Source organism: Rousettus aegyptiacus, unplaced genomic scaffold (assembly GCF_014176215.1).
Source record: "Rousettus aegyptiacus isolate mRouAeg1 unplaced genomic scaffold, mRouAeg1.p scaffold_m13_p_3, whole genome shotgun sequence".
In the NCBI taxonomy this organism is placed as follows: domain Eukaryota; kingdom Metazoa; phylum Chordata; class Mammalia; order Chiroptera; family Pteropodidae; genus Rousettus; species Rousettus aegyptiacus.
This window is the reverse complement of record NW_023416306.1, coordinates 130,098,314-130,114,004: the sequence shown is the minus strand read 5'-3', so window position 1 is coordinate 130,114,004 and position 15,691 is coordinate 130,098,314. Positions and strand designations below refer to the sequence as shown.

At 32.3% G+C, this 15,691-nt stretch overlaps 1 protein-coding gene across 4 annotated transcripts in view; it reads left to right on the top strand.

Annotated features, from left to right (window-relative positions):
- VPS13C (vacuolar protein sorting 13 homolog C) overlaps positions 1-15,691 on the top strand; it is a 149,910-nt gene that overhangs the window by 89,697 nt on the left and 44,522 nt on the right. For all 4 annotated transcript variants that reach the window (XM_016126854.2, XM_016126853.2, XM_016126856.2 and 1 more), the window contains 12 exons: positions 1,551-1,663; positions 3,161-3,330; positions 4,526-4,776; positions 5,888-6,117; positions 7,511-7,603; positions 9,819-10,184; positions 10,561-10,647; positions 12,032-12,187; positions 12,351-12,615; positions 13,247-13,407; positions 14,304-14,425; positions 14,927-15,221. In XM_016126854.2, the coding sequence (XP_015982340.2) occupies positions 1,551-1,663; positions 3,161-3,330; positions 4,526-4,776; positions 5,888-6,117; positions 7,511-7,603; positions 9,819-10,184; positions 10,561-10,647; positions 12,032-12,187; positions 12,351-12,615; positions 13,247-13,407; positions 14,304-14,425; positions 14,927-15,221 (2,309 nt within the window). The remainder of the gene's footprint in view (positions 1-1,550; positions 1,664-3,160; positions 3,331-4,525; positions 4,777-5,887; positions 6,118-7,510; positions 7,604-9,818; positions 10,185-10,560; positions 10,648-12,031; positions 12,188-12,350; positions 12,616-13,246; positions 13,408-14,303; positions 14,426-14,926; positions 15,222-15,691) is intronic.

Here is a 15,691-nt window from a genome sequence, read left to right as displayed (position 1 = left end):
CTTTTCTAAACTATAAAGTTCCTTCTGGCTTTATTAAGTGGTTGTATAAAATATAATTTCACATTTTTTCATTTTAAGTCATTGATGTGAATATTATGTTTTATTAGACTGGGAATGGATTAGTATTTTCATGGCTAAGAAGAGATGAACTGCTTTTTGCTCTTAGAATAAATGGCCCGAGAGTGCCAAGCTTTTATAATGCTCACATCATCGGCTATTACTGCTGACAGCAGTCTGTAAAATTGCCTGTTCATATGGCATACTAACACTGCTTCTGCTACCGTTGGGACCCATGTGTTCTGAGATCACAAAACAAATGATTCTAGCAGTGCATAAAATAAGGTTTTTGGTCCAGGTGGATAGTTATGAGTGCTGCATGAGCTTGGTGAGGCCAGCATCTTCTCCCCAGGTTGAGTTTGCGCCTCCATAAAGAAAAATGCTAGATTCAAGCAGGCCGTTGCTGTGATTAGATAAGAACTATGTACATATGAATAATCTATAGCAGCCAAACTTTGTATAATTAATGGTCTCATGTTTCGTTTTGGTCATGTTCATATGGGTAATCTATAGCAGCCAAGCTTTGTGTAATTAATGGTCTCATGTTTCGTTTGTATATCTAGCTCTGGCTATTTGGTTATGTGGTACTTTGAAAAACCTGTGTGTTCAGGTAAAAGCTACAAAGGTGGTAAAGATTAGACTGTAAATTGTTTTCAAAAAAGTAAGAAAACAAAACCCCAGTGTTTTTTTCTAACATGGAGAAGGCTTCATGTGATTAAAGTTATGCAGTGTTTACTGTTACAGTCACTTTAAGAACAGACTTTCCTATAAGTGTCCAAAAAATAGAATCAATCTCCAAAAGAGATTATAGAATCACTTTGTAAGAGAGATCAAAAGCAATATTAATTTTTATCTGCCTAAAAAATTTCAGCCTAAAGATAAAGGAAAAAACTGTAGTACTTCTTGAAGTCTTTTTCACCTCAGAATTTGAAAGGCTCCCTGCCCCACATTATATTTGACCTCTGTCTGACTCTGCTGTTGAGTTCTGTTCTTATAAAGATCATAGATTGGGTGATTTGGTAATTAAAGATAGTGGGAAGTGCACTGTGCTAGCAGAGGATCTGTTACTGACTACCTATGTATTCTAAGACAAAGTATTTTACTTTTCTGTGCTTGCAATTTCATATTCGCTTGACAATGGGTTATAACAAGTTAGATAAAATGCTTTGATAACTATAAACTTCTCTATAACAAGTGGTCTTGCTCTGGAAGGCTTTTTAAAAAAAGTTGTCTTGATACTCTTTTCAAGGCCACTCATGTTTGTTTTTTTGTTTGTTTATATACATGATCTACCTCTGTCACTTTGCCCTATACTAAATAGATATGGAATAAATCATTGCCATTTTTATCAGTTGTCTCATAATATAATTTAAAGAATTCTAGAAAGTATGATATAAACTTAGAATAATTATTACCTCAGGTTTTAAAATACATATAAAATCGTGTGCCTACTTAAAAGCTTTTTAATTTTGTATTTATGTTTGAACCATCAGAACAAGAAGATTCGGTAGACTCAAAGCTTTCTATGGACCAGAATGTCACTCTCCAGTTTGACTTTCACTTTGAATCTCTTTCTGTTGTCCTTTATAACAATGATGTCAGCCAGGTATGTAGTAAATTTCTATATTTAGAAATAAATCCTCAGTTCTTAATATTCAGTTTTAGAATGTTGACATTTTTTGATGTGGCTATTCATTGCAAAATTAATATGTCTGTGAATTCTATTTGGATTACAAAACATACATCAGTCTTGCTCTCTGTCTTTACTTTGTTAGTGTTTCTAATATTGCTAGGCTAAGGAGAGATTTTATTTTTTTTCCAAGTAACATTAGCACTAAAACACTTAGATCCATCACTAGTAGAAGAATCTAATCTATGAGTAATTAATTACATAATTTTATTACATAGCTAGATGCATTTATAACTATTTAAGGAGAACAATTGAGTAGTGACTTTGGAACCTTAGAGGATCATTTTTAAATTCACGATTATCCACGATACATAAGCATTAATTATGTTTCTGCTGAATAAACTTCGTATGTAGTAGATATGTAGTCAAGATACTGATTAATGAATGCCAAAGCCAAGGTCTAGTAGCTTAATGATTTGTACTAAATAATATACCGTGGTATTTTAGAAAGCTATTTTTTATTATGTACATAGTGTCTTTTAATCAATATTTTGGTTATTAATTATGTCATGTAATACTCTTATGTGTTTGGTGAAATAAAGATTAAGGTCCTTTTTCCTATAGATCAAATTTTAAATAGTTTAGGATTTGAGACCTTAATTAGACTTCTATATTTATTTCCAGCCCTCATTCCCCATTAGTCTTCAATTGGAATAGTCAAGCCTAAGTAAGCACCCTGTACCTTGTGCCTTAAGAGCATCTTGAAATTGCTCGCTCATGTTTTTTACTCATCTGGAATGTCTTCTACCCTCTCTTAGCATATCTGATTCCACTGAGTCTCCAAGGCTCAATTAAGTTCTCACCTTCTTCATGAATTTTCCCCAGCTCACAGTGATCTCTTTAACTCTCTGAACTTTTGCTATTTATATTCTTTACCTAATCACTTAATATTCTTTGTGGAATATGGGAGGATATAAGTATGAGTAAATAAATGACTACATGTCATTTCTTGATCATTTTCCATTTCTAGCATCTCCTCGTGATGGTCCCTCTAATGTATCTCTATTTTGTTTTTTTCAATTAGGGTATAAGCTCACCTACCATACCTGATCCTTTCTCATAAAGACCATAGTTCCTATCACAGTGATTTTTACAAAGAGGTCATTAAATATTTATTAGATTGACCAAAAAAAGTCCTGATTATTTTTATTTGCATTGAACTGTAAATCAGATAAATTTTAATGTATTAACTATTGTTGAGGATCAGTACACATACATATGCAATCATTTGTATGTACATATATACTCACAGACATTCATATTATTTTTTGTTCCGTTTTTGTGTTTTAACACATACTTTTAAAAATTTGTAATATTGATTTATTTTTAATCTCTTAATTAAGAAATTTATTTATAAGTAATTATATTACATTTAAAGATAATTAATTCTTTTGCTTGAAAAATTTACTACAGGAATCCAAACTTTCATTTCATAATGACAGTTTCCGGCTTGGTGAACTCAGACTACATCTTATGGCCTCCTCAGGGCAGATGTTTAAGGATGGCTCAATGAATGTTGGCGTTAAACTTAGGACATGCACCCTTGATGATCTCAGAGAAGGCATAGAGAGAGCAACATCAAGGTTTGTCATCACTGAATTTCCTGTACATTATTTAAGGTTGGCATTGCATCTAGCATTGCTGCCAGGCATTGATTGCTAGGCTTAGGATTATCAAAAGAAATCTTTGGTCATACTTCTATTTGAAGAGTATTAAGAAGTAATGCTACAGTCAGATTTAATTGTTTTAAAGTTTGAGTTAAAGGAGAGTTTAATAATAAAATGGAGTACTGTCTTAAAAGCATGACCAAGGGAATGTAAGAATTTTAAGTTAAGTCGACATGTGGTTGGTCCCATTGATCATATATTTTTCCAAGTTGTTCCCATTGGCAGAATCTTTTTTTTAAAGCCTTAAAATTATAGATCTTTCCTTTGTCCTATTTTGTCTATAAACACTTCTCTGAAATTTCTTTCAAAGTTTTAATAGAAATGGAATCCCTAGCATTTTCACATTATCAACCCATTTATGAAAGAACTTCAATAGCCTAATTATATTTTTATTTCTTTTCCAAATAATGAGACACATAATATTTTTGACCTTGATGTTTTTTGGAGAAAAACTGTGCTTCTCCATTGAATACGTCCTGGATACTTCTGAGTCCTTTGTTTTTTAAGAGATGAATAAATGAGAAATGAGTGCAGTCAGTTTTTCTAGTTTTCACACTTCATGTTTGAGATAGCTGTCTACAACTCTCTAGGCAAGGGCAACTAAAGGTCACCATCTGCTTGGTAGTCTGCTCTTTTTAGCACACGTAAAGATGTGTGGTAACTTTCATTGTAGACACTTGATAAATAGTGACTGATAAGAATTTAGTGAATACTTTTGGACTCAACCTGTATAGGATGATCTTTGGAGATAAATTCCTTCAAGGAGGTTTTATTTTGTAAAATAATGTAAAGGGGGTGTCTTAAATTTTGTGGAACCACATTAATGTGTTTTATTAATTGCCTAAATTTCTTTGAGCAGTCATTGATTTGTTTTATAGTATTGCATTTATAATTATAAAATGTTCTGAAATTACTTAACATGAATCTTGCTCTTGAGTTTGAGAGACCATATCTTGGATGCTAAGTAGGTAATTAGACTTCAGTTAACACTGACCTGTTTTCTGTTCAGATTAGAAACTAAAAGGTGAAAGGTTTTTAAGATATATAGGACATTTTTCATCTTTAATTATTTTAACAGGAATAAAATAATGAATGTATATGTATTTTTCAGAATGATTGATAAGAAGAATGACCAAGATAACAACAGTTCTATGATTGATATAAGTTACAAACAAGGCAAAAATGGAAGAAGTCATATTGATGCTGTTCTTGACAAGCTGTATGTTTGTGCCAGTGTGGAATTTCTGATGACTGTGGCAGATTTCTTTATCAAAGCAATGCCTCAGCATCCAGAAAATACAGCAAAAGAAGTACAGGTTTCACTACGACAGACTTCTACAGCAAAAATCAAGATAGAGAAAGGTTAGCAAAGTTTATCTGTCATAGATGATAATTTTTATATATTTTAACAAAAATTACAAGTAGAAAAAAAAGAAATGGGGACTTTAAGAATGTAAAATTTCAAATTTAAACTTTTTTTATAGAAAGATTTTAGTAAGCATAGATTTTTAAGAGAGAAGTAGAGTAGAAATTTATGAAGGATGAGGGGCCGGGAAACCTCTGCTCTGGCTCTGACTCTGCATTAACATTATTTTACTCATTCAGAAATAGAATTAATCTGGGTCTGTGGTTAGCAGCTGGTTTTATAGGAGGGGAATCTTTTATTCAAAGAAAATATTTGCAAGAATTATAACATTGGAGAGTACTTGAACAGATAAAAACAGAAGTTGGGATGTTGGAGGACAGCACAATGTTTCTGGACATCACCTTAGACTCCTTTAACTCAGTGGAGCATTTGCAAACGTCTGATCTTGGTGTATGCTGAAGCCACTTCCCTGCTCCATAAATTGTTTCTTCAAGTAGATTCATGATTTTCTGTGTTAAGTTATAATTTTTTAAGGTCAGGCATTTCTCTCTCTAATGTATAACTCAGCAAGATTGAGAAACTACCATTTACTGGCAAGGTCAAAATTTTATTTTTCCATATACTTTTCTTAAACAGTAATCATATTTAATATCCCTGTACTTATACCATAAATTGTATGACATTGACTATGTATTTTATGGCAAAATCAACGTAAACAAATGATAATGGTCTGTCTGTTTTATCAGGGTTACTTACCCTCTTCTAATACTCCTATTTTTCCCTTTTTGCCCCTGCAACATAACCTAATACACACCGTGTATGTTATATACATGCACTCACTGTAATTCTGACAGAAAGAACTTCAATAATATTCCTACTAGGTCAAAGTGGCAATGATCTTCTTTGATAGGGGTCAGTATGCATTATCCTGCACAATTTACATTCGTTAATAATCATTCATCATTGGTATTTATCAATTATCAATATTAATTTTACCATATCCTTTAAAACAGGATATTAGAAACAATTTAATAATCGATAACGTGTGATCAAGAGACAAGATTTATATTACTGCAGCATTTTTGGTTCCTATTTTTGTTTCTTCAGATGATTCTATAAGACCAAATATGACTTTAAATGCCAAGATCACCGATCCAGAAGTGGTATTTGTTGCCAACCTGACAAAGGCTGATGCTCCTGCTCTGACAGCCTCATTCCAATGTGATCTCTCTCTATCAACATCCAAACTTGAACAGAAGATGGAAGCTTCTGTGAAAGATCTTAAAGTGCTCGCTTGCCCTTTTCTCAGAGAAAAGAGAAGAAAAAACATTACCACAGTAAGAATTACCTGATTTTTAAGCTTAGATTGAAAAATGGCAGAAATGGTTGATTCATAGAGTCTTAGAATGTGAGAACTCCGTAGGGCTTCAAAGATTATTTACTATAAACTTGAGGTCTCACAGATATGGATGTTGAGTTCCAAAGATGTTAAATGATTTAGCCATGGCTGCTAGGGACTACCTGCTTACGTGTGTGTGTGTGTGTGTGTGTGTGTGTGTGTGTGTGGTGTGTTCCTTTATATCATCTTCTGTTAAACCATATTTGAATTTTAATATAAATCGACATTCCTTTTCATCATTTTCTTTTGTTCATCAAGATATATCCAGTGAATGAATATTAAAATCTTGAAGCTTGTAACAAAATTTCAGCTGGTGTCATATGACCAAAAGAGATTATGTTTTGCTGTATTAAACATTATCTTCAATTATATTTTGACATTATTGCTGAAAAATATTATTTAGCTAATTTAATAATTTAATTACCACATCAATTGTTTTTTAATGTTAAATTGATAATTTTATGTTAAAGAAGATCACTATATTGTATGACTTGTTTGCAGTGTTGTTTTGAACTAAAAATATTTGTAAGCAAAGTGACTTGCATAAAGAAATGCAGTGCTTGACTTTGTCTATGCATTATCATGAAATGTTCTTTAGCAGGATGATCTTTTGACATATCACAAAGCTTTATTAACCACACCATTCAAAGCTCATCCTAATGTTTTTAAAATGAAAGTTTATGCAGGTTATTTTCTTTCTTTAATGATATATGAAAATTTAGACTTCATAGTTTTAATAAATTGAGTTTGAAGATTTGAAACTTATTCCAACAAGGACCTGTTGTTAAGCAATCTGGAAACTGTTCCTTTATCTACCTTATCATAGTCTTTTTTTTTTTTTAAGGTATTAACAAAACTCTTTGTTGAAATAACAATTTGAAGTGATTTAGCAGCCATAAAAATTATAATGACATACCAAATTCATTTCCTCATGTACCTCTTTACAAATGTAAGACTTATCATAGTCTTTTCTTAGTAGAAAAGACTTAGCTCATTTTTATAGATATCTTAAAAGTATGTTTTATAGAGGACATCATTTAAAAGATATTTTAGCAAAAAGAGACATTTTAAACTTCTCATGCACAACATTAGTTAAGAAGCTGACATAAAGCAATTGATCAGAACTGCTTAAAGTCCTTCAACAATGTTCGTAGACTTGTCATATTTTAGAAGAGCCTTGACAAGAGATTCTCAGCTAATTTAATTTGTCTTTCTGCTTTTAGTAGGCTATGGTTAAAGATTTCAAATTAAGTAAGGCATGTTCTTGCGTGTGTTATGTATAGAACGGTTCTATTACAAAGGAAATGAGAATTTCATCTATTCGTTTCTAGGTCTTACAGCCCTGTTCTTTATTTATGGAAAAATGTACATGGGATTCAGGAAAACAAAATATAAATATTATATTTGGTGACTTTATAATTAAGGTTAGTGCCTGTTATATTATTTGGTTGAAAATTAATTCTTATTTTTCTCATGATATCTTTTGATGTCTCCCATAACTAGACCGTTACGCTAGTCATATATTCAGTAATCAGTAAATACCTCTGACATTAAAATATGTTTTTCTTTAGTGCAAATATTTGCTTCTCTGTTCTTTGAAAGAGTACTTTTAAATATCTACAAATTATCAGGATAATTTTTATCCGTTATGTTCGTGTGCGTGTGGTGGGGACATTGGGTTTCAGGGGGAGAGCAGAGATGGCGTGGGAAGGGGAAGAAAGGATGGAAAAATGAGATTTTTATTATTTTATTTGTAGTAAGTTATTTTTAGGCTTTTATATATAATTTGACTGAACTTAAGAATTATGTGACTGGTTTATAAAATATTTGTAATGGTAAATGTATGCTAGAAATAAATTATTAGGATTTGCCTTTTCTTTAATGTCTTACATTCAAAGTATTGGAAAAGCAATCTCTTTTCCTCCAGTGGCATTCATATTATTTATTACCTCATGACCAGTTATAAATGGATAGAGAATGGTTTCCAAAATTCATTTCTCTCTCTGTCTAAAGGACACAAAATTGAGATAGCTAATACCAACTGATAGTAGCTTTACTATATAGGTGAATAGCCAATAGTGCTGAAACTGATATCATTTGAATTATCATGTAAATAAAAATGCAGTTTTCTCTTGATATTTTAAAATACTAAACCATTTAGATTGCATTTTGTTAACAGATTTACTTTTTTTTTTTTTTTTGACGAAAAGTAGTAAACAAGAGTAAAACGAATTTGCATGCACTTTGTCTAAGTCACTAGGATAAGGTGCTGGGGGATTATCTTTTCATTTATTTGTATATCAGTGTATTTATTTAGTCAGTAAACATTTTTTGAGTTCTTACTATATATGAAAAATGTTCCTGCCTTCAAAAAACTTAGTGATGTATGAGAAAGAAGTAAACCAGTGACTCCAGTTTTCAGTGCTAGAGGCATGTACAAGGTGCTGTTGGGAGCACAGGCAAGGGGCCTCTACCTCAGACCAGGACATCAGGGAAAGCCGTCTGTAGTGGGGCTACTTGAACAGAGTTTTGAAAATCTGAGGGAGGTTATATGGAGGGGGAGTGAAGGGGTTATCCACAGAGAACCAACAGTATATGCATGAAGGCAGAAGTGCGAAAAATCCTTTAAGGACTTAGAGGGGTGCCCACGTGGCTAGAGGGAATGATGTGGTGGAGTTGTAGGATTGAGAGCCCTAATTATAGGTGACATTAATAAGACAAAGAAAAAAAGAATTGAGTTGGACATGTACGTTTGCATACTAGATCCTTCTTTTGGTGATATAATCTTATCTCTTCAGCATATTAAACAAGAAAGAGTTGTGAGAATGAACAATGAAGAAATCTGTTTCACTTATTTAACCTAGTATTACACAAACTTTGGGAAATCCTGACTAGCTAATTGATTAGATATCAGGTCACAAAGAGCTTTGTGTCCTAAGCTAAAAGGAGTTTTCAGTTTATCCTGAAAGTTATGGGAGGTTGTTGAAGATTTTAAGTATAGGAATGACATGCCCAGATATGGGTTTTAGAAAAATCATGCTGGTGGGAATGTGGAGAGCAGACTGAGGGGTTGCTGACTGGATATAGAAGACATCATCAGTGTAAAACTAAGGCTCAGAGATAGAAATGAACAGGTGAGCAAAGATACTATCCAAAAAAAGTAATAAATAAATAAAATAGAAGGTAGAATTTATAATCTCGGGGTAAGTGAAAGCGGGTCCATAGTGATTCTCAGGCTTCTCGTTTCAATAAAACAAATGAAAACCATGTATATAAATCTTGAGGAGGATCACACACAGTGGTTTAGTTAATACAGCTGCTTTAAAAATTAAAACTTCAATTGTATGTCTACATTTTTTTGGTCATATAACATTAGTTTACTCCGAATTGATCAAGGTAACTTCAGGTTTTGACAGTTGACATAGAACATTAGTTACTTAAGTTCAAATTAACCTGAGCAGAAATAATCATTATGAGGTTAGTTGATTTGACACAAAATTATGTGTGTTCCCTCTTGTTTTCCTGAGTTGTGAATTTAATATATTTAATGTTTTTAATTAGCTACTTTAAAACTTTTACATTATGTATTATTTTCATCTGAGATTTTATTCTAAAATTTTTTCTTGACTTTTTTTAAAGATTTCACCCATAATTCTTAATACTGTGATGACAATCATGGCTGCTATGTCTCCAAAGACAAAAGAAGATGAATCCAAAGATACTTCTAAGGAAATGGAAAATCTGTGGGGTGTCAAATCTATTAGTGATTATAACTCTTGGTTTCTTGGTGTTGACACGGCAACAGAAATAACAGAAAATTTCAAAGACATTGAACACCCATCGATAGAGGAAAATTGTGCTATTGTTGTAGAGTCAATTCAGGTTACCTTAGAATGTGGACTTGGGCATCGAACTGTACCTTTATTATTGGCTGAGTCAAAGTTTTCAGGAAATATTAAAAATTGGACTTCCCTAATGGCTGCTGCTGCCGACATGACACTAGAGGTATGAGCACCTCATTTAGTACCTCCAGAATCCACTTTTCAAAAGTTTGATTGCAGAACTAGGATGTGAGCCTTTTTTATTTGTTCACAGCCGCAACAAGTATATATGTGAATAGAGTCTAACATTTAATTTTTTTATGTGTAGTGTTATTCGGTCATTATTTTTTAAAGATTCTTTTGCTAAATAATTTATTTATGGCAGTAAAGTAAGAGACTAAAGGAAAATACACCCTCTTTATGTTCTTTGTGTCTTTGGGTGTGTTATTAAAATGGCTATTGAAAAATAACATGAATTACTTAATATTTTTACCTACTGATTATAGAAATATGTCGTAAAAGTTGAAAGACTCTCTTATGATAATTCTGTACCTTTGCAGGTTCACTATTACAATGAGATCCATGCCGTTTGGGAGCCATTGATTGAGAGAGTGGAGGGGAAGAAACAATGGAATTTAAGGCTTGATGTAAGGAAATCGTAAAATATTTTTGTGCAGAATGGTACTATGCACATTGCTTTTTATTTTTTAATGAAGTGATTCTCAAGATGTTTAATATCCTTGAGGCCCTTTTAGGGGGTTTATGCGGTCAAAACTCTTTTCATAATGATACTTAGACATTACATACCAACTGTTATTCTCATTCTCTCATGAGCATATGATGGAATTTTCCAGAGACTCTGTGATATTGCAACAGAATGAAAACAGAAGCAAAATGAGAATCCACCAGTCTTTTCTTAAGGCAGGCACTAAAAAGATATGTAAATGTCCCTGTTCTCACTATATATTTTTAATAGTTATTTTTTGTTAAAAATATTATGTATGTTAACTTGTAATTTTTATTTTTAAGTGAATATTTAAAATTTTCTCAGTTTTAATTTCTATACTTGATCTTAACCAAGAGGCCAAGAAGCAATAAGTTTTAGTTTATAATAGAGTACATATTGATAAATATAATCTACATAAAATGAACCTCTTTGGGATCCTCATTAATACTAAGAGACCAAAAAATTTTAGAACTGCTGTTCTGGTTGATGAATTCTTTTGTGTCATCTCTTTATGTTACATCTTGAGATGTCAAAATCCTAGATACTGTAGTACATTTTTCTAGATTAATAGGAACACGAATTATATACCATTAACAAATTATCACAGCACACCTCTCTCAGGCAGTCTGACTGAGGTGTGAGACACTGAAATGGACTCAACAGATTCTTATTTTAAAGATGAGAACTCACTTAGCCTGTGTCCCAATTTCCTCTCAGTAAAGTAGAAGTAATATATTGACCTACCTCTCTCTGGCATAAGCACGCTAACAAAGAATGTTTTATAAGGCTTTTCAAATGCTATTAGAACAGAAAGCTGTGATGGAATCTGACAGCTGGTTGAAAGCTTATATTATTTATAGGAGTTACTGGTAAAAAGTAGAAGGAATTCTAGATAGTAATGCCAGTAAGGATCAATTTACATTTCAGGGACATCGTAGATTGCTTATCTACACATAATGACCAGTCAGTCAGGTGACACTGAGTAATAGCTTGCTCTGAAAAATGCACATGAGACAAATATTGTAGCTGGCTTCGAGTGCTTTCATGATACAGTTATAAACTTTTCTCCACACTACACACTACACACTACACACTCCACACTACTACACAGTGACTACACACTGAAAGAAAGAATGCTGATCTGAGTTAAATCCAAGTGAAGCACTGAATATATTTGAAAATGATACTTGGGGAGCCTTAATAAAATGTGACCAGTTTAGGAGAATTTAACTATTGAGAATATTTTAATTTTATTATTAATTGGCTAATAACTTAAAAATTTGTTGTGTTATTTATCCTCCTAGGTAAAGAAGAATCCAGTCCAGGATAAAAATTTGATGCCAGGAGATGATTTTATTTTTCTCCCTGAGCCACAAACAGCAGTTCATATATCTTCAGGAGATACAATGAATATAACAATATCCAAAAGCTGTCTCAGTGTTTTCAACAATTTAGCAAAAGTATGTTTGGTCTTTCCTTAGAATATTTCAAATTATATTTTAAATTGAAACACGTATGGATTATTTTTGTTTAAAATCAAAATTTCTGAGATATGTGTAGTCATAGTGTAGTTTTTTAAATTTGTGTTTTGCAAAAATTTTATTGTGATGTGTTCCTTTCCAGGGTTTTTCAGAGGGCACTGCTTCTACTTTTGACTACTCTTTAAAAGACAAGGCTCCTTTTACAGTAAAAAATGCCCTAGGTGTTCCTGTCAAGGTACAGACCAATCATAATTTCAGACTAATGGGCTCCTGTGAGAAAGGTGATATTTATGATGTTGATGTTGGTCAGAACTTGGAATTGGAATACGCCAGCATGGAACCTTCCCGTCAAGGGAAACTATCTATATTGAACCGTCAAGAAAGCTCCTTCTTCGCTCTGACCTTTGGTATGCTGTATTTATTTTATTTTGAGGGCATCTTTGGAACTGTTGGTGTGGGCCTGTTTTTGACAAAAGATGAAAAAAAATTTTTGCTGCAGATTCCATGGGAGACAACATTTCTAAAGGCTTGAAATGATAAACTCATCTTGTTTTCTTCCTCTAAACTTGAGAAAATAAACTTGATTGATTTAATAATTACCTTAGAAAATGACATTATTTTTATGTTTTTAAGCAGTACAGAGCATCCTTCAAAAAGGATGCTCGTTCAATGAGAAGAGAAAAATAACTATAATCAGATATCCTAAAATATTGACAGCAATTACCATCATTACAAAGAAAAGGCAACATAGTTCCTATGTAGTTGAGGGAATAAGGAATAAGTTGGATTTTGTTGGTTCATTTTAATATATTCAGAGGCCCAAGAGAAATTGTTTTGGGTCTAGAATATTTATAATAATAACTAGTTTCCTTTCTTTTCTAGTGTCTTAAACAAGCATAATGTATAGTCATTTTAATCATTTCTTGGCATGAGGGAGAATACCCTTGTCATTATTTTAAAGCACTGATGATCATTCTGTCTTAGAGAAATATAGTTAAATTAACATTAGGGATGCTTCTCACTTATGCCGTGCATTAGTACCTCATGGATATACAGAAGTTGCAAAAATCCCTGTTGCCAGACCTGGTCGGCGATTGTACAACGTACGGAATCCCAATGCCAGTCATTCTGACTCAGTCTTGGTACAGATTGATGCAACTGAAGGGAATAAAGTAATCACCCTTCGCTCTCCTCTTCAGGTAATACATTAAAGTGAACTGTATACCTTTAAGTATATCAAGTAGTATTAAATTATTTAGCCGAATATAGTATTCTTTATTTTAAATGTCTGATTAAAACAATCTTGTTAGTTTAAAGCCAATTTTTCTTTCCTCCTGGGTTTAAAATTAATGAAGCTCTTTATCTATTCCTTTAAAGATTCAGAACTGAGCAATATTATATTATTTGGTTACAAAATAGGATAACATTCCATTCTCTTTGTATATCAATTGCGATTAAACTTTTCAAGTGTTTGTGAAAGAATGACTATTAGCATGATCTCCCCCCGCCCTCCCCCCCAAATTTCAAATCTAATTCTGTATATTTTATTTTCCACCTTTATGGCTTTGTCCATTTTCATGTTTCAGTTTATGGTCAGCAAAAGAAATTTCTTCCTGCTTGTAACGTCAAATAAAAATGAAAGAATTTCAAATTTTGGCCATTGTTAGCTCCCAGTTTGCTATTAGTTTCAACCTGTATCACATTGTAGTAAAGAAAATTGTACTACTTTTCCCCATATTTCCCTTGCTATCTTTTTTCTGTATAGTCATGTAGTGCATTGAGAAAAAGTTGTAATGGAGAAAATAATATGGCTGAAATCTTCAAAGGTTAATATGTATTATTTGAAAAATAACATTATACAGTAACAATAAACATTTAATGTATAGAGCAGGTGAATATCCTAATAATTTTCAACTGCCATGTAAACATTTTCATAAATATATAACTTAAATATTCTAAACATTTTCAATTACCAATAAAAAATATCTTCCAATATTGGGCTTGAAACTATATCTAAAAGTAACTGTGTGCAGCTCACATTTTTCTTTTGAATTTCTACATCTTTTCAAATAGTGTATGTCTTTTTGTTCAACAGATTAAAAACCATTTCTCTATTGCATTCATCATCTATAAATCTGTTAAGAATGTTAAGCTACTGGAGCCTATTGGAGTAGCAAGACCTGAAGAGGAGTTCCATGTTCCTTTAGATTCATATAGGTAGATACTTCTTTGAATATATTAAACTTTAAAGGTTCATAATATATATTTTTAATTCTGTGAATTGGCAATTTATATTCTAGAAAAGATAACCTCATATTTTTATTATCTAAAGATCTATAAAAGCCAGCTTTAAGGCATGTGCTTAGTTATAGAGAAATACATTTATATTATCATTGAATTTACCAGACAAAAATTTCTTGCTGTATATTTGCTGTTTTAGAATTTTCTTAGATATGTTTTATTTAGATTATATTTGAAATTACTTTTTTTTAAGTTGTCATTGTTCACAGAGTATTTTTTTCCCCCACAAAGTTCCTCTATCTGTTAGCATTGTGACTTTTGACAAGTTTTTTAACCTTTCTCAGCCTTGGTTTCCTCATCTGTAAAAATAGGGATAATAGTACTTGCCTTGTAAAATTATCAAGAAGATTTGATGAGTTTCTTTTTCTTAAGCTCTCAATAAAACTTTTGTTCCTACCTTGTTTTCTTTTTCTGTAGATGTCAATTGTTTATTCAGCCATCTGGTATCTTAGAGAATCAGTACAAAGAATCCACCACTTACATTTCCTGGAAGGAAGAACTCCATAGGAGCAGGGAAGTCAGATGCATGCTGCAGTGTCCATCAGTAGAAGTCAACTTCTTACCTCTCATAGTCAATACAGTTGCTCTGCCTGATGAATTAAGCTATATAAATGCACATGGGGAAGACTGGGATCCAGCTTATATTATTCATCTTTATCCTACCCTTACCTTGCGAAATCTTCTCCCATATTCCCTCAGATATTTACTTGAGGTATGTCTCTTGCATTTTGTTTGATTTTTATTATTGCACTGAGTGAATTCTAGGTTTTTTTTATGGTATTTCTAGTTGAGGTTAGTGTTTTATGTAACATGCTTATAATGCTTCAGTAATATTAGCAGCAACAAAATCTGGTATAGCATCTGTTATGTACCAGCCACCATACTGTGTGGTGTACACGTATTAATACATTTAATTCTTACAAAAACCTCCTGAAATAGGTACTATTATTAGACCTATTTTACAGATGAGGAAACTGAGTCCGGGAGGGGTTAACTGACAGGCTCAAAACCCCACAGCTAATAAGTAGTAGAGCTGCCATTTGAACAGTTACTTTGGCTCCTTGCTCCCTACCACCTAACTCTTTTGCATCTGCTATAAATTAAGAACCACAATAATCTCTTCCTTTTTTATAATTTAATTATTTTTAAATTACAATTGACATACAATATTATATTAGTTTA